Raw genomic sequence first — 27,771 nt, 5'->3', positions numbered from 1 at the left:
CAAGGTAAATTGCTTTTGCAGTTAAACACGTTCTGATCAGGGCTGGGAGGAGAAAGGATCAGACAGAATCAAGGCAACTGACATTTTTATTTTGCCTGGTCCTAGTGGACCCTAGGATGAAATCTACATTCTTGTATAGCCATCAGCAGCTTTTCCAGCAGTGAGAATTTCATTCGTAACATCAGATGATAAGGTGTCGGTGCACAGCAAATTTTCCTTTTCTGACATTAATATATATATATATTAATAATACTGCATTTACTTATGGATTTAGTTATTCGTAATACAGCACAGTGTAATCAACTGCCTAATGCAGCAGATCACATGGAGTACCTGATTTTTCCACCTCAAAATCTCATGTCTTCATTTCAAATGCATGACACAAATTTAAAGACTGGAAACTAATGGGGAAGGCAAACATTCCAAGTCGTACTTAACTGTTCTGGATGAATGAATAAGCTTCACAGAGCAAATGTAAACCAAAACCAACTGAACATAAATAGGCTGGTTTCAGCAGTTCCAGCCTATGTCTAAATTTAAACTTCCCTTCAACAAAGTAGGGGAAAAAAATCCTTACAATGTAAAGAAGACCCCCCCAAAAAAAAAGGGAAAACAGGAGAAGTTACTTTTAACAACAACAAACAAAACCGCATTACATTTTAAAAAGTGCACTGATGTGTGTAAAATATGGCAAGGTGAGTGGCTGACAATTAAGCAACGGTATAAACAATGGCAAGGTGGGATGCACAATTCCAGTTGTCAGAATTACAGTAACTGTGGCATTTTGACGGAGCTGAAGGTGTCTGAATGGTGACTGCAACTATTTCTGGCTAGCAGGACAAACAAATCTTATTACTACAGCAGTAACTGCTCTTGTGTAAAGAAACCAAGAGCTGCATGTTCCTATTTCAAAACTGTATTTCAGCATCTGGGACAATTTTACTTTTAAGAGTGATGCAGAGAAAGACAGAAAAAAAAAACACACAAAAGTCTTGCTACACACAAAGTTACACTTAAATTACAGCCTACAAGTCTCAGAGAAATTATAGTCAGGAAAAACATGTCTCTAATTGGTTTAATGATTCTACAGCACAACTGAGGCATATAAGACGTATTATATTGCAAAAAGGCTGTGCTTCTATTTATGGAGTAAAATTACAACAAGGTCTTAACAATTTATTTTAACAAGAAGCAAGTTTGACTGCTGAACCCCAAGAAAGAACATCAAGGCTGCTCTGTCTAGAATTAAGCAAATGTGGTGCAGAGTAAAAAATCCTTTGGATTCATGTTTGTCTATGTTTTATTCAAGCAATGAAACAAAATGTACTTGTTCTGAGGTATGTTTAAAAGTGGTAAAAAAAAGAAACTCCAGGGAATCTGGAAGATGTTAATGATCCTGCACCCTCAAAATAAAGAGAAATAAATAAAAAAATAAATAATCTGGTGGCATTCTTATAAGAAAAAGTTTTATTTCTCACAGTTCGCTATCAAAGTACTATTTTCCCAGTTTTGGGAAAATCACCCAATTACATTATCTTCTCATTTCTAAAACCAAAAGCAAGGAGAAAAAGAAAAAGCTGTGTATATTTTCTTCTAATAACATTTGGCTTGTGCTTGGCTATTTACAGAAAGAATCATCACAAAGAGTTCATTCATGAGAGAAACCAAGAATATTACAGATTATTACTCATATTTGCAAAATGAATGGAAAACAGAGTTTAGGTCTGTCCCCTCTGCCACTCTTCATGAAATAACAAGACTGCTTCTGATTTAATTTTCAGTCTATTTTTAAGTCTGGAAATGCTAGGCAGGACCCAAAGACACTGGGAAGACGATTGGAGGGTGTGAAAATGCTGCAGGGTGAGCTGACAGTGCAGCTTTGGCCTGGTTAAGCAGCAGTGTAGTCACAAGAACGTGTCCCTCACTTTTCTTGGCCAAGCCAGCATTTATGCCACTCTGGTCACCAGCCTGGGTCTCCCAGTGGACTGGCCTGCTTGCTGTCACTCAGGTGAAGTGAACTGTATTCTTAGGACAAAGAACAAGTATTTGATAATGTTTCTACCTCAGATATATGTGGTTTTAGTTTATGTTTTGTTCTGCAGGCTCCTTCATATAGACCAAACCATCAGCAGAACCAGACTCTTGAGGTCACAGTCTAAAATATACCAGGCTCTTAAAACAGAGCAGCCGAAACAACAGCAAAATCTAATAAATCTTTCATTTTATTTAGCTTTTCAAGCATTCAATCAAATCACAATGTCCTTCTGTCTCAATAGTATACAAAAGGAGCTATCTCCCCTACCTACTATATAGCAGAAAACTGGTAACAAAACGCAGTTTCAGCAACTACACAAATCTGAAGCCACCCCTAATCAAAATTACAAGATTTGTGTTAACGATATCCAATCATCTTGACACGATGGTATTTCATTGATTACAGAAGTGTATACAGTCTTATTCATTTTCCAGCTTCTTCATCCAATTCTTGGTTACCTTTGTAACTCCACGTTATCCAGCAGAATTCAAAATATATCCCAGCTATGGGACTTTCACTAAAACAAGGCGCTGCATGCAGTAGGTGTATCCTACTTCTCATCTAACACTGCTGGTAGATAACATAGAATTTACCCAACTAGCTCTTTGCACAGTTCTGTGTTTTTGTTTTTACTTTTGTTTTCCTTTTTAATTTTCCTTAAGCAAAGTAAAGTGTGTATATAGTGGCAGGGGGTATCACAGGAGTCAAGAAAAATGGCAGCATACGTTGTGCATATGTATCTCCATTTCACATTTCTGCAGAATTTCAGGAGGAGGAGACACAGGTTAAAGTCACCAGTAAACAGTTTTCAGCTCTTGTATATTTTCAACAATTTTTGGAAAACAGAAGCACAAATGAGAGTCACAGATGAGTTCAACCTTAGCACCACAAAAACTTATCAGGAAGCTATGTGAAGAACTAGAAATGTACAGGAACCGTGCGTATAGAGGCCACGCGACACGAGCTGCGGCACTGACAAGGGATAGGAGGCATGTAATTTGGCAGACTGTATGGCAGACAGCATTTTTATGAGTGGAATGTAAGAACTAGACAAGTGGTTAAGGAGATTAGAAAGTCAGTGTTGCAAATCAGTTCAGCTGAGATGCTGAATTTTAAAGCAGCGTGTTGAGATTTTATGACTACCTTCCTACTGAATACTACCAAAACAAAGTAATCACTTCATATGGACAATGAAAGATTTTGTTCCCACTGTTGCTGGAAGTATATTTTTAAGCTGTGCACTGAGGAAATGAAGGCTTTTCTCAGCAGACCACAGGGTATAGCCACATCACTCACCACTCCTCCAGCAGCATGAGTTACCACTGCAGCCTTCACTGCTTCTCCAGCTACAAAGAGCTCACGGCACGTTCAAGAAGGAATAAATAATACAAGTGGTTGCTTTTCCAACATTAATTGGCTGTTTCTCCAAACACTGGCTGCTTTAATTTTGTAAGCATGTTCATTAGAGTAAGTGCTAGCCAAAAGAACTTCAGGAATCTTGTTTTACCCAAGTAGGCCTCATGCTTCAATGGGTTTTGATGTCATCACATAGCCATCACAAACTATGAAAAGTATTAAAAGAGGAAGGAAAAAACAAGTGTGGTGGCAATGTGGTGACAAAGGGAGCATAAAGGAGGCAACATCTTCGGTAGTGGGATGGTGTTTGTACCTCCTGCCCTTGGAAGCAGCGATTATGATCATGCCCTGCAGTAAGAGCATGCACCACCTGAGCTGTGCTTGCAGCACAATCAGACAGAAGAAAGAAAATCCCCCAAAGCCCAAAGCTGGGTCAGAGAACTGCTGGTGAGCACTGCTAGAAGTGCACACAGATGTCCTGCCTGTGTGTTACTATTTCCTTGTTTCTTGAAAGGATGCTATGCCATACACACTTTTGGAAACTGCCTCTCTGCACCTCCAGCCAGATCCCTACCGCCTGTCAAGTAAAACAAGTGCGGCAGCAGCACGGAAGCTGAAACACTGTATGCCCTAGTGCCACTGCTAATGCTTGCTCTTAATTGGGCGCGTGTGTGTATAAATGTTCTGCAGCGCTGAAAAAAATGAAAAGTGCTTTGGCTCATTTCAGTACTGAGTGAAACACAGGAAAAGCACTAGAAGGAATGAAAATAGCCTGCTTTTATCTGTCATTTCCCTTGGGTTGTTATATTTTCTATGAGTATAATTGCACACCTCTGAATCATATCTGTTTTTTTCCATATCCCCCCACATATTTTGGCATAGATGCTAGCCTGCCACACCTCGATAGGCAATGGTTGAATTACTCTGTTGCCCGGCTACCAAGCTTCTTATTTTACAGCTCCTTTCTCCAAGCAACTCTTCTAGGGCAAAACAGGCCACAGAAGAGGGAATAATACAAAAAATAAGCAGCATAATCACCTTCTTTCTTTCATGCATGCTCCTTTTCCACTTCAACCAGCAATAAAACATATGAAACCTTGCCTGCCGGTGTTGGCTTCTAGATACACAAGGCAACTATCAGCAAACAAACAAACAAAAAACAAAAAACAAAAAAACAAAACCAAGAACAATAGCTATACTTCCGAGCAGTACATTACATTTCTTTACCGTGACTCATTCAAAATGCAGTCGAAAAATAATAGTTATCAGAAAATCCATAAATTGCACAAATCTAAAAGCTCATCTGAACACGGAGTTTGCACTTTAAATGAGAGAAAAAAGAAAGCTTCCTTTCCTAACTACTTGTGCCAGTGGAAGAAATTATTTCAATTATCATCTGCCACTAAAGCAGTTAGGGCCATGTTTCTTAATTCACTTTTGCAAAGTGAATTAAGAAAAAAAAAAAAAAAACAAAAACTGCAACAATTTGCTGCAAAAGGAAACCTGTTATTAGCCTGAAGGTGTCAACTTATAAAGCTGTGCCAGCTTAAGCAGCTCAGTCTGCAATAATACATCTTATACATAATACATCTGCAATAATACACAGATGCAACTTCATAATGCATTGGCAGGACCATGGGTTCTTCCATATATAGGTGAGCCCTAAAATTCAAAAACCTGCAGCACGGGGAATGTGAATCCGTTGCCTTAAATGAGACACGCACAAGATTTTCTTCTAGGGACTATTTTCAGGAGTGGGTCTAAGCAATATCACTTTGCAAAACAAAGAAGCAAGTTTTGGTTCAGTTATCAGTCTGGTATGTCTTCTGTTATTTTCCTAAGTCTCATGTTGTACCCATGCTCACTTTGATCCTAACAACAGGAGCTGGGACAAGGTTTCATGCTAGCTGACTGATCAGAAATGCCCCACTTCATACTCTAACTGTGTGCTAAAAGGGAGAGAACTTGGAGGAGGATGAATACCTTGGCTTACTAAAAACATGACCTCTATTCAATACACTCAGAAAAACAAAACAAAACAAAAAACAAAACGAAACAACACAACCAACCAACCAACCAAACATAAAACCAAAAACATTTTTCCTTCTACCTTTCTCTCTTTATAAAGACTATGCATAACCCCATGCTGCATGTATTTTGGCCTAGTGAGATGTATCTCGATGCATAATATCAAGATCTCTGTGCTGAGCTGTTCTGCAGATGCCTCTGATGTCTGGTCTCCGTATCCTACTGGTCCCTGTGGTGTTATTATTTATATAATAATGCAGTCATGCTAAGGAAGATTTACATACCAGAGAACCAGTCTTGCAAAGAATCACACAGAGGCAACCTTGATTTCAACAGGGCACTGCAGAGACACACCTAAACCTATACAAATTATAGGACTTAGTAAGCCATCCCTAAATAAAAAAATGACAGTATGGATGGAGCCACACATTACATGGTCAAGTGACGGCATTACCATTAGCTTTCTTATTATTCTACATTTCCTTTGCTTATTTTGGCCAGGAAATAATCTTCAGAAAAAGGAAAAGCCGAAGAAGTGCATGTGTTAAGAAACAGCTTGAAGAAAATTGGATGTGTGAGATGTGTATGGTGTATGTGGATATGAGAAGGTATTTTAGCGTAGTGTGGAAGGAACAGGAACTTCATCACATCCTACAGTTCCTCACAGGGACTGACGGGCAGCACTGAGTTCTGCTCCATGACAGCGACAGAGCCTGAGGGAATGGCATGGAGCTGTGCCAGGGGAGGGGCAGCTGGGCATCAGGGAAGGGGTCTGCACCAGAGGGCGGCGGGCATGAAACGGGCTGCACAGCGCTGTGGGCAGGGACCCAGCGCTGGAGCTCAGGGAGCATTAAGACGCTGCTCTCAGACACAGGGTTTGTTTTTGGGTGATGCTGTATGGAGCTGATTTGGACTCTGTGATCCTTGCGGGTCCATTCCAACTCAGGATGTTCTGTAATCCTGACAACGAGCAGGGAATAAAAGAACCATTGGAGATGAGGATGGAATTGGAGAGCCACCATCTGTGTTAGCCAGGAGAGCAGGCCAGGACAGAAATGGATACAGTCTTGCAGATAAAGATGAATTTGCTAATTTGTGTCGTGAAAACGCATGACCTCGAAGATGACAGACAACATACCTGGTTTTAAACCCAACTCCACAAAGACAGGACAAGTTTGGCTTTTTAGTGCCTTCTGATTGAGATGGAACAAAACTGGAAATGGGGTCAAAGAAAGTAAAGCTGTTTTCAGCTGCCTGTAAGATGTCTTTCCACGCACTTAAGTGACTCAGATAGCAACCGGCAGTTCGCTGTCCGAGTGTCATTTTGGACAGTGCCAAACCAACCGCTGGCTTTTTCTCAGCAGAGCACATCCGAGCTCCTCTGCGCTCCGTGGGTTTGCCTCCTGTTAGGAAATGGAGCCGGAGAAGACGCAAGGGGATTCCATCAGGCGCTCGGCAGCAGCGCGGCGCACGCCGTTAACCCTTCCAGCGCTGCCTCGCAACACGCGCGCACGTGGAGCACCGCCCGTGACGTCGCGACGGGCCGCGCCCGAGCGTCGCACCTCGGCCAATGGGCGCCGCCGGAGGGCGGGGCGTGGCGCGGGGCGGGCGGCGTCACGTCCGCGCCGCGATGGCTGTAGTGACGGCGGCGGCGGCCGGAGGCGGCGGCTGGAGGTGGTGGCGGCGGCGAAGACGGTAGTAGCGGGGCGGCGGCGGCGGGGCAGGCCGCGGTGGAGGAAGAAGAGGGGCGCGTAAGATGGCGTCGCTGCGGGAGGGGGGCCGCTACGCCGTGTCCTGCGGGAAAGAAGCGAGCAACGTCTCGGTGCTGCACGTCAAGCTGACTGAGACCGCCGTGCGGGCGCTGGAGGGCTACCAGAGCAGCAAGGTGAGTGCCGCCGGCTCCCGCGGCGGGGCGAGGCGGGCGCTGCGCGGCGATCCCGGCTGCTGTCGGCTCGCTCCGCCGCTCTCCCCCCGCGCCTCCCGCACTCCGTGACTCACAGAGGAGCGCTGCGGCTGTCGGCTGCCCGCACGGTCCGCCCCGCTGGGTGCCCTCGCCGCCTGCGCCGGGCTGCGGCTCCCGATGCTGGGTGGTGGCTGCCGGCAGCGCTGCGGCGTTCGACCGTTGAAACCGACGTGCGGTGATGATTCGGTGATGAGCTCAGTGCGCCTGGAAAGGGCTGCTTTCCCGCAGCCGGTGCGATGTAGATGAAGGGTGTTTTTTTTGGGGGGGGGGGGGGTGGAGGGATAGGCTGCGGGCTGCGAGGAGTTGAACTTGGTGTGCAGAATAGTCGACAGTGCCATCGGGAATGGGGTACCCACGGGTTGTGCACCTGGTGGGAGCCGTGCGTGCGATGCTGCGGTTGGGAGCTGGGCAGCTCCGCATGCGAGGAACTCAGGGCAGGTTGGATGTGCACTGCTGGTGGTGAACCTGCGTTCTGTCCTGGAGAATGGTGCCGTTTTTTCCGATCTGTGAAACAACTTCAATCAATTACCTGCCCGGGCTTTTTTCTTTTTTAATTTATTTTTATTTTTATTATTTTTTTTCTTCTTTTATTTTTTTCCTAGAGCACAATTGATTTCCAGGTCAGAAAATGAATGCCCAGTCATCAGGGTGTTGTAAAGCGAGTACAGAACTATGTGTGATGATGAAGATCACAAAAATAAATGAAATTCTTCTTCCTATTTCACTATTTCATCATCTCCATAACTTCAATAGAGGGGCCTCCAGCTCTTTCTGCAGACCTGCTTTCCCTCTGTTAATCCTGCAGGAGTCAGTGTGCGCCACTGGAATGGAGTAATGTGGAGAGTGTAAAACTTCAGCCCTTAGTACTGCAGCCTCTAGAACTTCCAGGTTTAAAACTGCTCATCTTTTAAGCTGGTGAACCAAATCATAGTCTTCTAACTTATGCTGTGTCAAAAATCTACCGTGACTCTATTCAGGAGGCAGTCCTCGGACTTTATTTGAGAGGCTCTGAAGCGGTTGTCGTTTTTCTGTTAGGAATCTCTGCATTAGGTGAGAGTAATGGGGAAGAGAGAAAAGAGGGAAGACATTATCAGCTCCTGTTGTCTGTATTTTAAATAAATAAATGGCTGATTTATGTCCCTGCAGCGCCTGAGGAAGGCAGAGCACATGGCCTGCAGCTGGTAGTTTGGTTCTTCTCACCAGCTTTGTGCTCACTTGCGTTGCTGACCCATTTCAGCTCTTACCAAAGAAATGAAGGCTTGCAATCAGCGTTGCTGAGAAAGGGAGGATGTTATTAAGTGAATGCAGGAAAGATGACCCACAGTTCTGCTGTTGCCTTTGCTCTGTGCAGAAAGATCTTATCTGTGCAACACAAGTAATTCTTCAAACATTATGTAGAAGTGTGGAATCATGATAACCCTCAAATGACCTACTTAGCCATCACTTGTAGAACCTGGGCAGCCTGTATGTAAGCAGGCTCTGTTCACTAGGCTGCTTAATGTTCAGATTTCAGCAGTGTGTGTAAAGTTTGAAGTGCTTGTGCTATGTTATTATTTTCCTAAAAATGTTCTTAGCTTGCTTTACAGTGTACTCTTAAATCCTTAAATCCAACTTCCCTTTCATCTGCAGAAGCTCAGATCTGAAACTGTGCCTTCAGCACTCCAATCTGTGCAGGTTGTTGTAAGTGAGGGCAGGTTTCCTGCTTGCCTTTGGAGCAGGAGAGAGGGTCACATGCTGGAGGATGTTCTTGTTTAGCTTTGCTCTGATAATACTGAGCATCATGGTTTGCAGTATTTTGAGCATCATCTATGGCAGCGTGGACTTTAAAGCATAACTACTTGTTTGTTAATAATTCTAACAATCTTCTGTTCTGCAGGCAGTTTCACTTCGGTACTGGTGGTTGCTGCATATTGCATTCAGAGCCATAGCCATGCAACGCAGATACTGCCCTGTCTGAGCAGTGGGGAATGCAGGGTGCAGTATGTACATCTCTGAGGATGCACAGGAGCAGTGTAGCAGGGCCTTGCATAGCATATCACAAAGGGTCATGGTTGTGCTACTAGAACCCCTTGGTGAGTGTGGGGGCTCGGCTACACAGAGCAGCTCCAATGGCCATGGTGCATCGCCTCCCCGGCCCCCTTGTGCTGTCTCTGGAAGTATTTTGAACCAACTTATTTATTTTTCCATTATTTTTTTTTTAATATATTTTTTATTTTTTCCTGCTAGAGTAGTGCTGGACAGAAAAGCATATGAGCTTTGAGAGCAGACTTGACAGAAAAACACATGACCAGAGTGAGTGCTACAAGTACAGCCTCTGTGTTTTGGAGGCAGGTACCTTATTAGATTAGCTCATGTTATAGTATGCAGATTCTTCTTCTGTGCAGAAAGTGCAATAAAGAGAACAGGTATAGCAGAAACAGTCATATTGCTTGTGGAGGTTCTTGCTGCTTGGTGACAGTGTATAATTTCACTCTTGCATGTGGTGGCACGTCCTAATCTGCTGACTGCTTCTGAAGCAGATTAGGGAATGCTGTATTGAGTAGTTTCTGCAGAGTGGTGAGTACAGTTGTGTCTACAGCTGATAAAACTTTTTTGCTGAAGGACCATCTGTCTACAGTCGTGTCCCAGCTGTGGTTCTCCAGATGTAAGCAACTGGAGATCTCTAATTTGTTCTGCACGCTGATAAAGAAAGTTTTCTTTCTTTTTCTTCTTCTTCTTCTTGTTTTTTTTTTTTTTTTTTCTTTTTTTTTTCTTTTTTCCCCCAATTTTGTATCTAAAATCTCAGCTTCTGAAGTCCAAGGATAATTCTAAGTTTTACAAATCCGTCTTGCATTTAAGTTTTTATTCATCATTTAGATGTTCCAGCTGCAGCAATTCTGGAGTTTGTAAGCGTATGTAATGTATGTTTGTCTGATGTTCCCTCACTCTTAGAAGTCACAGAATCCTGCTTTATTTCATTCACCAGGGCTGAAATTCCACGTAACTCACATGCATCTCAGACACCTAGGGTTTGGGTTGGGGGTTAGAAAATGACTTTCTGTTTGAAAGCTTGAGCCTTTCAGAGATCGTCGGTGATATCCTGCTTGGAATGAGAATACACTTCGTGCTTTTAAAAGGGTCAAATCTTTTAGAAGCTTTTAGAAGGGTCAGAAAGGTTTTTATTTTTGCTTTCCTATCAGTCAGCTTCATGGTGGACATAGCATTAGTCTTGTCACAGCTGTAGTATTCATGTGCCATGAGCTGTGCTGGGATTTAGATGCAAGTGTGCAAAGGAAGGGGGCATGAGATGCTGGAGTCCAGCAGCCTACACTGGTGGGTGGCTGCCTGTTAGGAGTGGGAGTGTGCAGAAGAGTCCAGTTACTGCAGGGCACTTCCAGTCCCTGTAGTCTATCTGGGAATGTCCCATCCACTCTGTTCTACTCCTGGCAAATAAATATCTTGTACTGGAACACTTGATACCACTGTACAAACTGCAAGGTAGTTCTGTGCAGAAGAAGGGAAGTGCGTAGGTGAGGTCTCTGCATTTTTGCCTGTGAGTTGCCCATCTAAATATACTGAGAGTTGATGATGCATTCTGTATTTGTTTTGTTTGATTTCTTGAAAACTAAGATTTCTTAAGACAGTGTAATTGATGTGCAGAGTTAATTGATTTAAGCTATGCAGGTATCCATTAGAAACACATTTGCATCTTCACTGGCTTTTTTAACCCCAATTTCTTGTGGCAGCAAGGACTGGGTGATACCACTCTGAATGTTTTTCCTTTGTTACAAAGTTACAAGAACAAATCTGTTAGTGGGGAGGAAAAAAATCTGACTCCATACAGTTCCTAGGAAGTAGAAGAGAGATGCTGCATGACAGGTGCGTGTTAAGAATATTGTGATAGCAAGTACTTGCACCTTTAGGAGCGACAAGAGGCTCCACGTCTTAGAGAGGAAATGGAGATGACTGAGTCTGTTTATGCAGTGCTTACACCCCTGTTCCTCTTGCAAATCATTGGATATATGTTGCCATGCTGCCTTACTGCTTTGTTGGAAGAATACTGCTGTCTTTTGGTGCATGATTAAGCCAGGCCTGCCGCTAAAGAAAACCAGAAGCCCTTCTTGCCATTCTCGTCCTTTGGCTACCCTTCCTGCTTAGGTTTCAGGTTGTTGGTATTATGGCTTGTGTCATCAGAGAGAAACTTAACTAGGGAGAAGGGTGATTGCCATGCTGAGTATGAGCACTACTATGGCCAAACCAGCAAATCCACTCTCAGATGCAAAATGTGGATTTATTTTTCTTCCACGGCTATTGCTCCATTATCTTCCCATAGATTTCTTACCTTGTCTAATGCACGGGATGGACTGTGCCCTGGATAAATCAGAGATCTGGTATGAAGGTGACTAGGATGTGTATCCTGTTTCAGATGTCAGAAGGTTGTGGTTGATGAGACATGGGACTGCAGGAAAGGCTGAGGGCAGTTAAATGCTGTCTTAACAAATGAGATTATTCCCACCCTTGCCATGGAGTTGATCTAAGGCTAGCACCTTACTGGCAACCCGTGCAAATAATCGTGTAACTGAGCTGACTATCTGGAGTGAAACTGAGGTAGCTTGTGCTGACTGGAGGTCTGGAGGTTTCATGGCACTTGAAAGGTGGAAAAAATTCAGTTCCATTTCTTTTCATTGCAGAAAACTACCAATGTAACATGTGTAGGGTTTTTTTTTTTTTTTTTTTTTTTTTTTTTTACTGTGCCTTGCTCGGGGTTAGTGAGCTGACTGAGGTTAAGGAGGAGATCCATGCATGCTGGGAGGAACTGAGTCCTGGGAGTGGAAAGAGAAAGAAGCTAGACCTTTCTCTTTTAGGAACAATTAGCCCTGAAACAATTGATGGCCATGTAGCAAGAGTACAGCTTTATTTTCCAGTACGACTAAGTGGATCTGTTTGCCTGCTTCTCTAAGAGTGATGGTTCCTCCTTCTGAGCCACCATGTCTGTTGCTTTCCCTGCTCTGATACTGATTTTGTTCAGACACTGGGGGCATCACACCAGGGGTGTGAAGCCAAGATGGCTCATTCATTACCTCGGTGCAGCTGCAGGCTCCTCCTGCTTGCCTTGCCCCAGTACTTCTGCTGCCAGTGCAGTACAGTATATACTATATACTGTATACTATACTATATACAGTGCAGTATAGTATATACTGGCAGCAGGCTCTGCTTAGGCTGATGTGTGCTGTGAGCTAGTCTTTCTCCCCATGAAAGAAGCAGGAGTTATAGGTGTCAGTTAAATCAGAACCGGGACTTTTCACAATTGATGCCCAGAGCTACCAAATAGTGCTGACTATAATCTTTTCATATTACTGTTTGTAAAAGGAGTGTAATAAACTCTATGGCAAATACAAATACCGCTGCATTTATCTTCATGGAGCACTCTTGTTTTGATTATGGGCACAGCGTCTCTGGATTTTTCATAGTAAACAAGTCCTTACTGTATATTAGTATGTCATATGTTAAGCTTTGTTAAGTTTTGGGTTTTCCAGCTTACTGGTTACTGTCCAGATGATGTGATAAATTTGTATATTTAAAATAAAATTAAAAAATCAAATCAAAACAAAGCCCAGAAGTCAATCATGTAATTCCAAGAGCAGTTGCCAAAGCGAAGGCTGTACCTCTGTATCCATGTATTAAAATGGCTTTGCCAACTCACAGCATGATTTTCTTAATATATTAAGCATTTGGAGATCAGAGTTAGCTCTCTGAACTTCATTAAAACAAAGCCTGTCTGGCTACTGTGATTTCTCAATCCTTACAGTAATTGGGAAGCACAATGTGACTGATCTGATGGTTGGAATGTGTACGTAAGGAATAATCCTCAGTGTTGGTGATACAAGCGTCTGTAATAATGTAATCAGCTTTATCAGTGCATGTAGTCTTTCTGTCCAAACACTTTTTCTTCTTTAATTCCTTAGTATAAGTTGTGCTGAGGTATGACCATGCTGCAAATTAACAAGTAGCTTCTTATAATTTCAACAGGCAGTTTTCAGCCCTAAGGCAGCAAAGAGAAAATGCTGAAGGGCTGGGGAAAAGAGGGAGGAATTTCTTACATTGCTGGTAAGCATCAGCATCTTGCAACTGCATCGTGTGCTAGCCTTCTGCTTGGAAGCTCTTAAAATCATTAAAACACATTAAAAAAATTATTATACATCGCAATCTCTAATGTGCTGATGTTAAGGTATCTTCTGTTCACTCTGAGTCAGTGTGCCTGGAAAACAGTAGATAATTGACCTCGTATGCAAGGGTGGTGCCTTATAAATTTCAGAGTTATTTACCAAGCACCATGTGTATGCACAGATCTTGAGCCTTGCAAGCAGACATAGTCCCTGCCCAAAGACGATTAAGCAAAACTGTAAACCTGGAGAAAACAAGCCAGGTAATTCTTGAGTTTTTTTCATCCAAAGTTTAGAGATTTAAGATTTGAATGCAGATGTTCCTATACACACACACACACACACACACACACGCACATATGTATATATTTTTCTAACCAGTCCTGTGTAGGAGAACTTATTCTGTCTTAAATAAAATTTTCAAATGCAAATGCTGAGTAATTGCTTAAGTGAAATGTGCCTGCAGCTGTCTGTAGCTTGGTTTTTGGCTGAGTTGGCATTTGATTATTACTACTCTCATTTCAGTGAGACAATGTGCACGTTGCTTCAACTGTTGCAAGTACTGACAGTTTATCCGGGATCTCTTTGATTACTGTGGTGGGATTCTAGGCTTGCCCCCAGGCTGCAAGATCTCCAGAACTGCTGACTTCAGGGGGGCAGGAGCAGGAGAGCTCAGAGGTCTACTTAGGTGAGCCTAAGTTGTTACCATTGGATTGGCCCTAAAGGAGGGACTTGGAGACTCAAGTTGGACTTTGTGGTCACTCTTGAGGGTGGAAACAAGTTCAGGTCTGGTTTGCCAGGCATCACTCTAAGGAGGAGTTCCACTTCATTTGTTCAAGAGTTGTCTGGAGAAGCTATTGAGATGTCAAAGCTTGGAGGTGATACTCAGGTTTTTCAGGATTGGAAACTCATGCTGAGGAACTTCAGAAGGACCTTATTGGCCTGGACTTGTGGCAAAAGAAATCTTGCAGTCAGAGGAGGCTGGAGGCAGAGAATATCTGTGGGTTCACAAAAGGATTAGGGAAGTTCACAGACAGCAGATGTTTAAACAGATTCAAAGGAGAACTAACCAGGACTGTGCCCTCCAACGCTGGTCAGTGTGAGGAGGTGTGAGGTGAATGGCTCAGGAAAGTGGCAAGGCACCTGTGCTCCCCACAGAGACACTGAACTGAAGGGAGCAGGGGCTGGAGCAAGTGATGAGTAGCTATTTGTTCTGCTCCTGCGCCGTGCACAGCCTAGGCCTGTTTCAGAGTGAAGGCCTGGCAGCAGCAGCAGGCCAGACTGCAGGGCTGTCTCCTTGCCTGCTCCCTGCCAGAGCAGTCTGGCTCTCCAGATAACGAGCCAGCGAGGACGTGAGGGCTTGCTGATACTCCACTAAATTTAGATTCTTAGTGTTTTCTTGCACTGAAGTAGGGCAGGCTGCTGTTCAGCCAGCACACTTTGACTGGGTGAGAAACTAGCTAATGTCAGGTTCTGTGAGCCTGCATAAGATGGTGACAGAGTGTTAGCCTGCATTATGGCTGCGTTGGGATGTCTGACTCAGCATGTGGTGGAGTGCTCTCCTAACTCTGTTTGGAGCAAAGTTTCCTTCTGGAAAGCTGACACCTCAGACACAGGTTAGGATTTATAGCTGTGTCAGGCGTCATATGTGTACCAAATTGTATTTTTAAGCACTTGTAGGTGCTGGAAAAGCTGATAAAAATCCTCTAATAGTTTCAAAATTGTGTGGCTTCTGCCAGTTTCCAGCTTGAAGTTGAAAAGTCTGTGGAGTTTTTTAAGGGCTTATGGCTGCATGTATTGTGAGCTGCTGTGAAACTGGGGGTGCATTGTGAGCCTTCTATCGTGAAAAATAGGCGGAGCCATTTTTAAAGACACAAGGTTGAAGTTTGGAGGCAGCCTGCAGGCCTGTTGCTGATTGAGGTCTTGCCTGGCACCTTGCCATGCACCTTGCCACTTACCTCTGCTGGCTTTGTCAGCCACAGGCACCCTCATGAGCAAATCCACTTTGTCACCAGTCCCAAAGTCAGGAGTTTGCTGCTGTATCAGTGTGATGAGTTTTACTTTGAAAACCCAGACGAGGAATTTGAAAAGCCAGTGCAAGGCATAGAGGAACAAGCTGTGGCTGGAGGCAGCAGTGAGCAGGAGTTACACCTGACTTACCTTTCCAGTCATGCCGTGCCATGTCGTCTGCAGCTTTGTGCTCCTGAATGGTACCTCAATTTACAATCTAAAAAAACTTGCTTTTCTGGAGTAAAATCTATACTAATAAGAATTTTATCCTTTGGTACAATTCTCAAAGTAAGTATTGGCAGGAGGCTTACTGATGCTCTCTGAAATCCTACAGACAAAGCATAGTAAGTTACACCAGTCGGTACAGAGACCATATGTTATTCTGTCCTGCAGCATAATTTAAGGATTTAGTAAAGCTGAGCACAGTATTGCTGCTAAATAGGATATTCTTATCAGTGTGCTCCTGCTGACGGTGGTGTTTCAGTGGTGTGCAGTGGGCTATGTCAAGGAGTACATCTGACCAGAAGCTGGCCTGCGACAAAGAACAGTTGCTTTCAGCTAGTAAGCTTCTTGGTCCCCTGCCCTAAAAACATCTGTAAGTCTTCGTGAGCTGCAATGTGAGCACAGAATTGGTGCAGGGTGCTTCCATTGCTGTGATTCAGGAACGGGCTGCGCTTACTGCTGTGAAATTATAGAGGGGAGTTAGAGGTGGCTCTTGTTGTTTTTGGCACTCTTACATATATATAACTCAGTAGATTCCTTGCTGCAGAAGTGAAGACTGTTTGGGGGAGCCCTATTTTTTTTTTTTTTTTTTTAATGTTTGTTTCATTACAATGAATCTTTTCATTGTAAAACTTACTCTAACTGATTAGTTGAACTTCAGAGTAGAAAAGCCAAACACTCAAATGAATTTCAAAATGTTATTGAGTTGGCTCTTCAGAAAAGAAGCACCTCTCAAAACTTTGAGCGACCGACCTGTGAAGGCAGAGTTTGGGAGTGGAAAAAAGTGAGGTTCTTGGGACTCTTTTCGATTGTATGTAGGGGAGAAGAGTCTTTCTTCCTTTCAGTGCCAGCAATACCAAGCATTAATTTTCTTGCCATCCCCTCCCAGTAGTGCCCATCTAATAAAACATCAGGTCCTGAACTCCTCATCTCCGCATAGCGTACTGCTGGCAGGAGCCCCAGCCTTGCTTGCGCGGCAGCTCTGCATCATAGTATGGCCTATAAGTAGTAGGCAGGTTGTTATAAATTAATCTATCTAATTTGTGCAGCAGAATAACTTTTATCAGTGTGTGAAGATTTGCAGTTTTGCTTACATTCTGCTTGTTTTCTTGCAGGATCTGGTTCCTTCTCAACCTTCAATTCAGTTCCAAGGACGGCAAGGGGTAAGCTTTTTGTACTGATGTTATATAGGAAAAAAAAAACAGAAATTATCTACTATTTCTTAAAAGAAAGAAGTCCTGTGTACATTTCCATGATACATTCAATATCATGTGTTTCATTATATATCTATTTAAGAATATTATATATTTATTCAGAATATTGAAAAGAGACATGTTCCTGTGTACTTTTTTTTCTTCCCCTGCTTTTATCAACTTCTAGCCTAAATCTGAAAGGAAAAACTATAAATTTGTAAGTCAGCAGCTAAGCAGTGTATGTCTGATATTGTAAATCTGACTTGAAGTGGTTGTTCTCAAGGTGGGAAGCAAAAGTGTAGCTTTGGGAGATGGGCAGGTTATTTTTTTTTATATCTACCATTTTTTTTTATATCTACTGATGATTACCGAAGCTTGTTTTGAAACTCAAATAAAATGAAGTATTTCAGGCCTGTTGATAAAGAACTTAATGGGGGGGTGGGAGGGGAAGGGGAGAAGGAAGTAAGGAAATGTGGTCTTCTAATTCTAGGATTTTAGATTTAATATTTCAACTTTAAGAGACTGTTAATTTTAATTTGGATCAGTTAACAGATCCAGTTTTCTATATAAGCATGCAATGCTTCTGCAGAGAAAGCAAGAAAGAGATGAGAAAAGGATGGATAAAGTCTTAAAGGTGCTGAAAGGTAGTACTCTTGTCCAAAGTACTTGAAACTACAGTCCTGGTCCAGTGGGCTAGACCTGGTGGGCTGAGACTCAAAATCAGTGTCAGGGATTTGGTCCTGCTGAAAGGGTCACCTTTTTTTTGTGTGTGGCTCACAGAGCCTGCCCAATGACTGGGTTGAAAGAAGACCTTGGAGTTTAGTTCCAACCCCTTGGGCATGGACACTTTTCACAAGATCAGGTTGCCCAGGACCCTCATCCAGCCTGACCTGGAATGCCTCCAGGGATGGAACGTCTACAGTGTCTCTGTTACCCAATCTAAATCGATCTTTTTTCAGTCTAAAGCCATTACCCTTGCTGTTGAGTGTAGTGATATGACAAAGAGTTCTTCTGTAGCTTTTTTGCAGGCCCCCTTTAGGTACTTACTGGAAGGCTGCCAGAAGGTCCCTTCAGAACTTTCACTTCTCCAGCTTAACAACTTCACTTCTTCGGACAGGTGCTTCAGCCCTATGCTCATCCCTGTGGCCATCTCTGGGCTCAAACAGCTCCACATCTTTCTTGTGGTAGGGTCCCTAGAGGCAAACTCAATGCTGCAGGCAGGGTGTTGGAAGAATGGTGTAGAGGCCTTTCTGGGCTGCAAGCACACTCTGCTGGCTTATGTTGAGCTTTTCATCAGTGAGTGCTTGCAAGCAGGGAGGCAGTCAGGAGAATTGCATCATCATCCCCTTTTGGCACTTGCCTGCATTTTTCCTCTGATCATTTGTATGACCACGTAGCCACCCTTCAGAGTGCATTTTGTTATTTTTTTACAAAACCTAAAGAAAGTTATGGTTTTGCTTAATTCAAAATAAATTATGGGATTATAAATAATTAACCTAACTATCAGCATGAAGTTCTGAAAGTGATATACTGCAAAAGAAAAAATTGCTAGTACACTTGATCTGCTTTATATGCTCTTTCTCTGCAAGAGTTCTTGTCCTCATTTATTCCACATTTCAAGTAGCATTCTTACAGGAGCAGCATGTGAGATTTCAAGTACTACCAGGCTGGAAGAGGCTTTGTTTCTCATCTGTAAATATCTGTTCTTTTCATTGTCACACATTTGAACCCCTGTAATATCACTGTGTGAAGCACAGATGTCCTAACAGCTGTGCTCGATAATCTACTAGGTCAGTGCAGTGGAGTGCTGTGGAAGCCCAGGCTGGTACTGAACACAAGAGAGAATGCTAGATTTTCTTGTTTATAAAACTCAACAGTGAATCCTGCTCCCGTACTCCATGAGGTGGAAACATCTGATAAGACTTTACTACTTGCTGCAGAAGCAAAGATCTCCTAAGGTACTTCTCAAATCTACCCATAATTAGGTCATTGCAAACCGAGGAACTTATTCCAGGACATTTCTAGGTCCTAATTGTCTAACACGGGGTTAATAGTTTAAGTTCGGTAAGGTAGATGATGAGACTTCATTTTCTTTGAATTTTGCTGCCATGTTTTAAGTGTTTCCAGAATGCTTAGAGTTGCAGGCCAGGCTGCTGGGCTTCTGTGAAAGGCCTTTCCATTCTGGGATGTGTTCTTGGTGTCTATGGAACCAGGCAGCTGCATAACTCTAGAATGCAATGCAGGACTGTTTTTAAAAGAAGCTGAGTTTTTAATTATTTCATCTTTAGTTACCTGTTCTACTCATCTTCCTCCATGGGTAGGGTTCAAGTGGAGAAATGAAAGGAGAATGCTTGCTTGACTTGGTCTGGTGCCATGTTAGGTTAAGTTGTTGAAAAGCTGAAGCTTGAGACGAGAGTCTTAGGTTAGAAGAGGCAAAGTAGGAACTTCTGTTTCATACATATGTTCTGGAAAGGATCTAGGTATAGAGCCAGAGTGTTACTGTGGCTACATTAAGTAGTAAATCAAGAAAAACTGTCAAGCTTAGCTTTCCATCTGTTTTAGGACAAAATTACCCTGAGGGCATCTGAAAAGCACCAGATATGTGTTGACAGTCTCAGAAGGTGCCACAGAAAGACTAGAGACACAGTAAGATGGTACACATTAAAATGATAAGAAAACATCAGTGTGTGCTATGTTATTGGCTTTTGGTGGGATAATCACTGAAACAGTACCTGTATGGTTTGTATCCAGATAAAAACTCTATCATTTCTGACTTGTTCATTTCAATACTTGCATATATTTAACACACCAGACCACAGATCAGTCCCTGACGGAGAGAGCATTCCACTGGGAACACTGACTTTTGAAGTATCTGAACCATGATGTGTGTTACCATCTGAAGAAGCTCAAGGGTGATGAGGAAAGGCAAGATGTGGGTCATTTAGATGGTAGAGATTAGTGTCAATGGTTTACAGGCTGGTTCGGCCCAGTTCCATGACTAGTGAGGTGGAGGGTTTTCGCAAAATCTGCTCCTCCAGAAAAGGGAAACAGGGGACCCCAAAAATAATTAAAAACAGCAGCAGCGATCTGAGGAGAAACAAACAAATTTATTAAATATGGTATCAGAATGCAAGATAACACACCATAATACAATATAATTAGAATTGAAGCTAATAAATCAAATATGAGAGAGTATCTGAAAGCTGTAGGCCTTGTGGTAATACTGAAGTGATGTGCACAGTCAGGATGGGCAGCAGTGAGAAGAGGTGAAGAAGAGTGACAAAGAGAAAAGCCCCATCAGGTGACCTTGCCAGGGGTTACATCTTCTCTTTGACCACAAAGCCCCCTAGGGAATGTAGTTCTTCTCTTCTGGACAGGTACTCAGAACTGGAGCATTAATGCTTTAACTCCCAGTGCACTACATGATGTTATGATGTGGAATATCAGTAACCAAAAATCATAAAACCATGACAATTAGCTTTTGGAAAATACCTTGTAATTGAACATTTTGGTTTACATGATCGCAGTCAGTGTAGAAGCTGTGTTGTTCTAGGTACAATAACTGAGGAATTTCACTATTGCCAACTGACTTCTCACTGTAATGCAGAGTGGAGATAAGTTTTAACAAATATAAAATAAGCTGCTGTTCCTAGCCCAGTACACAGTTTACATTAGCACTGAGTTCTAGATAGGCGTGCTTTCCTTGTGTGGTTTTACTCTTGTATTTTTTACTTTCTTTGCCATGTCTTGTACTGTGCTTATTCCTCTCTTAGGCAGAGACAGAATTTTTGACAACTGCACTCTATCTAAAGCTGACAGCTTGCCCAATTTCTTGCTGTGGTGCATGTGCCTTCAGCATGACTGGGCTTTGGCTCCTATCTGCAGAGGGATAGGCACAGTGATGCTTCCTCTCAGCTTACAGAACAGGTCATCTGATTTGGGAAACTGAGCAGTACATTGGAAATCTAGCAGTTGATCTAGCTTATAAGTAAACCAACTGCTTATGACTAAATTAAATGCTTCATCTGCCTTGCTGAGTGAAATTATTTCTTTTAAAAAACTCTACCCTGTAACAATTTAAACAACTTTTCCAGGAATTATGGCTTCTTTGCCTAAAAATATCTAATTACGTTCATTCATATATCTCTTTCTAGACCTAATGATTTCATTTTTGTTTTGTCAAATGCCATGTTATTTTATGTTCATTACTGCCACTCTGATGGTTTCCAAATGACTTAAGGGAAATATCCTTGCTATGGTACCAGTTAAATCAAAACACCTACTTTCACATAAATGCTGAAGTGCTGTTGAGCATCCTTGTCAAAACAATTCAAAATCAACATTATTGATTTTAGGGGGCTTGGTTTGTGGGTGGAGGAGTGCTGGCTCTCATGAACACCATTGGTGTGCCCAAGGGTGGGTTTGGCTCTCCTGGGGAGGGTATAAACCACTTCTGTAAATTTACCAAATGGTATCTGTTTTGGTTCAATTCTCCATTAAAGTTTGAAATGAATCTTTTATACTCTTTGTATGTTGCAGGAATTAGGGTTTATTCTTTGGCATAAAGACTTTTTTATTATTATTATTATATGAAATGCCTGCTGCTGTCTTTCACATTTTTGCAATGCATTGTATCAGTGCGGTGGTACTCTTTTATTTTTTCTGTAATGTAACCTCTGTCCCCTTTGGAGACAGTAGTTACCTGCCATGGTCTCTGGCCCTATGGAAATCTTTGGTCCTCCCTTGACTGTAATTACTTTTTGTGCAAATCCTGTTATCTTCCTCCATGCTGCTTGTCCACCTTGTCTGGACCAAGAAAATCCAAAATGTTGCATTAGTAAGTACTTGTTATTGTGCTTTCCTGCAGAACTGGCTCCTCTTGTGATACTAGCCAGGAGCATTATCACTCTGGCAAGAAATGCAGAGCTGTCAGAGTGGAGGAAGGACTTTACTGCATCCTTGCCTATGGTACAGAAGGGCAGCAGAGCTTAAGTGTGCCATTTCTCTGTAGCAGCAGTGTGGGCCATGTGTGGCTCCATGTGTTGGAAAGGCTGTTTACAGACCTCATTTGAGGAGAGCTGTTCAGCAGCAGGTGGGTGTCACGCTCTGGTTAGGTGGCGCTGAAAGGAGCACCATCCCTAATGCCAAGGCGTGTAAAGATGAACTGATCCATATAGGCAAACTTGAGGGAGCAAAGACTAGATTTTTAGAGAAAAGGCCAGAGTTCTGGGAAGGAAGTAGGGAGGAGATGAAACTAGATTTTTATTTATTATTATTTTTTTCCCTTTCAGGTTACTTCATTTGTCTACAGATACATGTAATTAGTAAAATGCATTTCAAGTGCATTTTTTGTAGTAAGACACTTATATTTGTTTGCAAGGCAGCCATGTGTAATTATACTACTTCAGACAGGCTGAGGCAGCCTAACTTACCTTTAGAAAGAGACACTGACCACTGACCTGTAGTCTGGCTCTAGTAAAGGAGGAAGATGAGGTTTGGTCCTTGAAGAAAACAGTTTTTGGCAAAAAGGATTTGCAAATATTAAAATGAAAACAATAAAAGTCAGTGCTAAACAGTTCTTTTCTGTAAGAACAGGTTTTTGAGGTTTTGTTGTGGTAAAGCAGGTTTCTGGAACATTTGTAGGTGCCAGCTGGACACCTACATTAATGCTATCTAATGATCAAAGTTTTAAGCTTGGAGCAAGGTACCCAGCCAAAAGCCACTGTAGTCAAAAGCCAGATGATGCCATAGTAAAAATCATCCCTCGTGGGTTTTGTACAAGTGGAAGTACTGTGGAGTCTGACAGAACACCCCTGCCGAGACCTTCCCAGGCAGCAGTATAACACTGCCTGTGTTTGCCTCCTGACAGATGAGGCACTGACCTGGAAAAGCTGCAGGTAAACTTCAGCTCGGAAAGCAGCTGAGGAAATGGATTAACCCAAAATGTCTCTCAGAGTAGGAATCTGACTTCTAAGGCTTTGCCACATCACTCAATAATTTCAGACCAAGTGGTGGATCTGGGAGAAGCTCACAAACTGAATTGAGTGTTGGTATGGAAACCTGCGCAGGAGGGGAGCAGGTGTGAGTCCCAGGCCTGTGGGCTTCCAGACATCACCTGTAGCAGTAATGACTTGTGGGAGCAGGACTGGTTAGAGGGGTGAGGTTGGGGTAATTCTGAGAGGGAAAAGGTGGGACTTACACCTATCTGCTGAACAGAGGCACCCAAAAATAGAGCACTGCAGATGCCCTCGGTGAGTGTGACACGTTGCTGACTGTAGGAGAACATGAGGAGAGAGTGGGTAGATGTATTCAGAAGCAAATGAGATGAAATGACTAAGGCTTGAAAAGCATTATATGCCTGTCCTGAATTAAGGGCACTATAACAGCGTGTGGCATTGTCAGGAATGATGCAAAAGACTGAAATTAAGTAAAACTATAAGCCAAAAAATCTGCAGTGTTTTCTTTGAAAGGAGAAAGCCTGCACAGGATTGTTCAGAGAAAATTATGAAAACTGCTGTTAAAAGAAAAGAACCAGTGAGGACGATATGTCAGAGTGGGAGAGAGTAATGATAGACCTAGAAATCAATGATGAAGAGGAAGAGATTAAAGTCAAGGGTATGAGTTGTTCTAGTAGGTCTTCTATTGTAAGCCCACTGAATGGGAAAAAGTTGCAAACCAATTTGAGTACATAGATTTTAAGATAATGTTGTAAAGTAGGCTGTGGAGGGTCAGGTGCTCTTAGCACTGGTGTCAAGCACTTCAACCTGCTAGGTGATTACAGTGAGACCAGACTGGGGCACACATGCCTTTCTGAGAGCTTATTAGAGCAATGTGGAAACACACAAGGTTCTGCAGGTGTGGGCTTTGTCTTGCAGCAGTGGATAGGGAGAAAGGAGACAGAAACAGGGCGCCCACTGTGTGCCTCACAGTGCTGATGTGATGATAGGATATGCAGACAATTGCTTTGAGATTATCAGATTTGGTTGTGAATTGTGACTTTTGTCACTTGGATATGGAAGATTATTTTCACTTTGAAAGACTGGAAAGTGTTCTTGACCTGCACCAGTGGTTTTGTGTTGTACCTAGTGATGCTATAGGAAAAGAAGGCCTGTCTGCAGAGCTGGTAAAGGCATGATACCAGTGTTATCCCAAGGGAAGTAGGAAGAATGTGTGGTGGTGGAGCTGTGCTTCTTGCTTGCAACCACTTGTTTGGCAGGCACTGTAAGAGCTCACTGTGTGTTGTTAAATGGATGTAAGTGGTATTAAGAGTCTTTCCTGATATTCCTGTCCTAAAAGATAATAACAGTGCTGGCACTAGTAACAATTATTTTTTTAAGAAGTTGGTTTTTTTTTTTTTTTGTTTGATTTTTTTGTTTGTTTGATTTTTTTGTTTGTTTGGTTTTTTTGTTTGTTTTTTTTTTTGCTTTTGGCAACAGAACCAAGACAACTGATGTGTTCAGGGGTGGTGCAGTGACGCCTGCAATGTGTCTGTGCTATGATACTTGAAAGCAGTAGATCCCCTATCCAGTCATTCACTGCGCAGCTCGTCTGAATAATCTGCCAGGGAGAGAAGATTCTGGGGTTAATTAAATTTGTGTCTCTGAATTGTGTGCAAACATAGATGAAATCATTTTGTTTATGTAAATGGAGACGGAGCAAATTTCCTGTAGCTGCCCTCAATTAAGAATGATCAGCTCAGCCACTCCTGTCTTTTCAGCATGGATCTAGATGACAGAGACTTCTGCGCCTCCATTAGCCTAAAGATACGTGTTTGACATTGATACTAAGAATTCCTGTGTTCTTCTGTTAAAGTAGTGCAAATTTTGTAATTTAAACAATCAATTATGTCGTTGCCAGAATGGAAATAGCTCTTCTGTAGTGACTTCTAATCTTTTTTTTTTTTTTTTTTTTTTTTTTTTTCCCCACATGCTACCTTTCACAAAGGCTGTTAATCATTGCATCCACTAAACACTAAACAAAAACTTTATTTCCTTTAACCATGAAGAATGAGGTTGATGACACAGGTACTAAAGTGATGTTAGAAAACAGCTCTGACTAAAAGCAGAGCGAGAAAGTATGAGAAAAGGAAGGGTTTGGAACAAACATTATTATCTGCTCATTAGAGAGCAGAACCTGATAAGAAAACTTAAATATTCACCTCCCTACACAAGCTGCATCTTGGTTGTTTTTTATTTTTGTTTTTTGTTTGTTTGTTTGTTTGTTTGTTTGTTTGTTTTTTCTTCAGTGATTGCAGTCTCCCAATGCTGTCTACTGACTGCTATGCAGAAGAAGCTAGAGTTGGGTTATACTTATAGCAGCACGGGGATACTAGGAATTTTAGGCATGGATAGTTGTTAGCTGCTGTGAGGAATATTAAATGTATTCCAGCCAAGGATACATGTATTTGGTTGTGTGAGGTGGGCATCTGTGAGAACTAAAGATGGTGCTCTGTCTTCATGTGCTGATATGTATTCTGGGAAGAATATGGACTACAGGTGTAGGAACTCATACCAGTTTGTTAACATGCTTCAAAGTGGGACTAGGGCAGAGGGGGTAGAGGCTCGTTTCACTAGAATGGTGCCTAAACTAGGGAGAGAGGTTGTTTTGAATGGTGTTCATATACAGCTGCTTTCAAAGTGACCTTGTTTCCGTGTCTAGACACAACTTGAGCACTTTTTTTAGTTAAGGTGTGCCTACATACAGCTTCTCTTCAGGGCTTTCTCATTTTCTTTCACTGCGCTGATATTTTGCTACTAAGGATAAAGTAGGTCTAATGAATGAGGGCAGCAAGGACTTCTCTTTTTCTAGGGGAAGAGCACAGATCAGCTATTAATAATGAATTGTACCAAGCCAAGTGTTTGCAGTTCAGAAAGACTCTTGTTCATTGTTGGGAAATATGGCAAATTTCAAAGTTCTGCAAGTCACCTACTGTAGAATCACAGAATGGCTTGGGTTGGAAGGGACTCTAAAACCATTCAGTTCCAATGCCTTGCTGTGGGCAGTGTTGCTGCCCACTAGATTAACTGGCGTGCCCTTTATGTGTGGAAAGCTGAAAGCAAATATAAAGCAGCTTTTCTGAAACAAAAGCACTGACAACTGTCTTGTGGTGCTGCTTCCTGCTACAAATTAAAATTTGTTTTCTGTTATAGATTTATGCATTTGCAATATATGCTTTACTGTAAAGATCCTTGAACTTCTTCAGAAAGTATAGCTCAAACAGGCAAAACAAACTTTTGGCCACTCTGCTTTTTTCAAGCTGAATGTAGTATCTGAATTCTGAGTAAGCCAAAAATACTTGAATTGTCTGTTGAATTTCTCAGAAATGTATTATACAAATGTATAGTGTAAAAGCAGGACAGTTTGTTTTTTCTTTTTTTTAAAAAAAAGGAGCCTTATTTCTAGAATTTGATGAGTCAGACTACTTCAGTCTTGCAAGATGCAGAAATAGGAAATGTGTCAACTGTAGTAAAACTGGATTTTATGCATTTGGGGTCATTTTTGCAAATATAGAGGTTATTAGCAAGTTAATAGAATAATTGCAAAAGCATCAGTAACCTCAAAAGAACTGGAAAACAGATCGAAAGAGATAACTCTCAAGTGCAGCTCAGACCATCTTTCTAAGGTTCAGGCTGCTGAACTTGTTGTTGCTGAATACTGGGGTATCCAGGGAAGGACTGGATGTTGAGTTGAGGGACGTGGTTTAGTGGGAGCTATTGGTAATAGGTGAACAGTTGGACTGGATGATCTTTTAGGTCTTTTCCGACCTTGGTGATTCTATGATTCTATGCTGCTTTCTATTACATCGGTAATAGAAAGCCTTTCTTGAAGTCTTCAAGCCTTCTGCCTTTCTTGAAGTCTTCAAGCATAGAAACTCCTCAAATTCTTGCTTCCTCTTCATCCAAATTAGTTAGTGCCTGATGAATGATTATTTGTTCTTGCAAAGTTTCTGAAAAATATATAATGAAAATAGAGGAGAAAAGTAAATTTCTAGATGTTTTACTTGCCTATGAGAAGAAACTTGCCACATCAGTGTCAGCAGTTGATTCCGTTATCATCATAGAATCATAGAATAGTTTGAGTTGGAAGGGACCTTTCGGATCATCTAGTTCCAGCCCCCCTCCACTTTTTAGGCAGGGATACCTCCTAGACTAGACTGCTCAAAAGTCCATCTAGTCTAGCCTTCAGTGCTTCCAGGGAGAGGACACTGACAATCTCACTGGGCAACCTGTTCCAGTGTCTTATCACTTTAATATCTTCTTCCTAATACTGAGCCTAACTCTACCCTTTTATAGTTTAAAACCATTTCTTCTTGTCTTGTTGCTACCCGCCCCTATAAAATGTCCATCCTCAGCTTTCCTGTAGGCCCTTTCAGGTACTGGAAGGCCACAGTGAGGTCTCCTTGGAGCCTCTTCTTCTGAAGGCTGAAAAGCCCCAGCTGTCTCAGCCTGTCCTCAGAGGGGAGGTTCTCTAGCCCTCTGATCATCTCTGAGACCCTCTTCTGGACCTGCTCCAACAACTTCACATTGTCAACACCCCCAAATCTATTCTCAGAATGGCTGCTGTCAAGCGACACTCCACTTAGCCTGTATCTGTACTTGAAATTGTCCTGGCTCAGATGCAGGACCTTGCACTTGGCCTTGTTGAACTTCATGAGGCTGGCATAAGCCCACCTCTCAAGCATCCCTTCCCTCAGACTTGTCAACTGCACCACTCATCTTGGTGTCCTCTGCAAACTTGCTCATCACTGGATCACTGGTCTTCACTTGGACATTGAGACACTGACCACAGCTCTTATGTGTGTGACCATCCAGCCAATTCCTT

At 42.4% G+C, this 27,771-nt stretch overlaps 1 protein-coding gene across 1 annotated transcript in view; it reads left to right on the top strand.

Moving 5' to 3' along the window:
• The first annotated feature begins 7,038 nt into the window (after positions 1-7,038).
• ELL2 (elongation factor for RNA polymerase II 2) overlaps positions 7,039-27,771 on the top strand; it is a 44,117-nt gene continuing 23,384 nt past the window's right edge. Inside the window, exons 1-2 of the mRNA XM_072359333.1 lie at positions 7,039-7,304; positions 16,873-16,920. Coding sequence (XP_072215434.1) covers positions 7,176-7,304; positions 16,873-16,920 — 177 coding nt within the window. The 5' untranslated portion in view covers positions 7,039-7,175. The remainder of the gene's footprint in view (positions 7,305-16,872; positions 16,921-27,771) is intronic.

Source organism: Excalfactoria chinensis, chromosome Z, assembly GCF_039878825.1.
Source record: "Excalfactoria chinensis isolate bCotChi1 chromosome Z, bCotChi1.hap2, whole genome shotgun sequence".
In the NCBI taxonomy this organism is placed as follows: domain Eukaryota; kingdom Metazoa; phylum Chordata; class Aves; order Galliformes; family Phasianidae; genus Excalfactoria; species Excalfactoria chinensis.
Note: the sequence above shows the minus strand (reverse complement) of the source record. Positions and strands in the feature narration are given on the sequence as shown.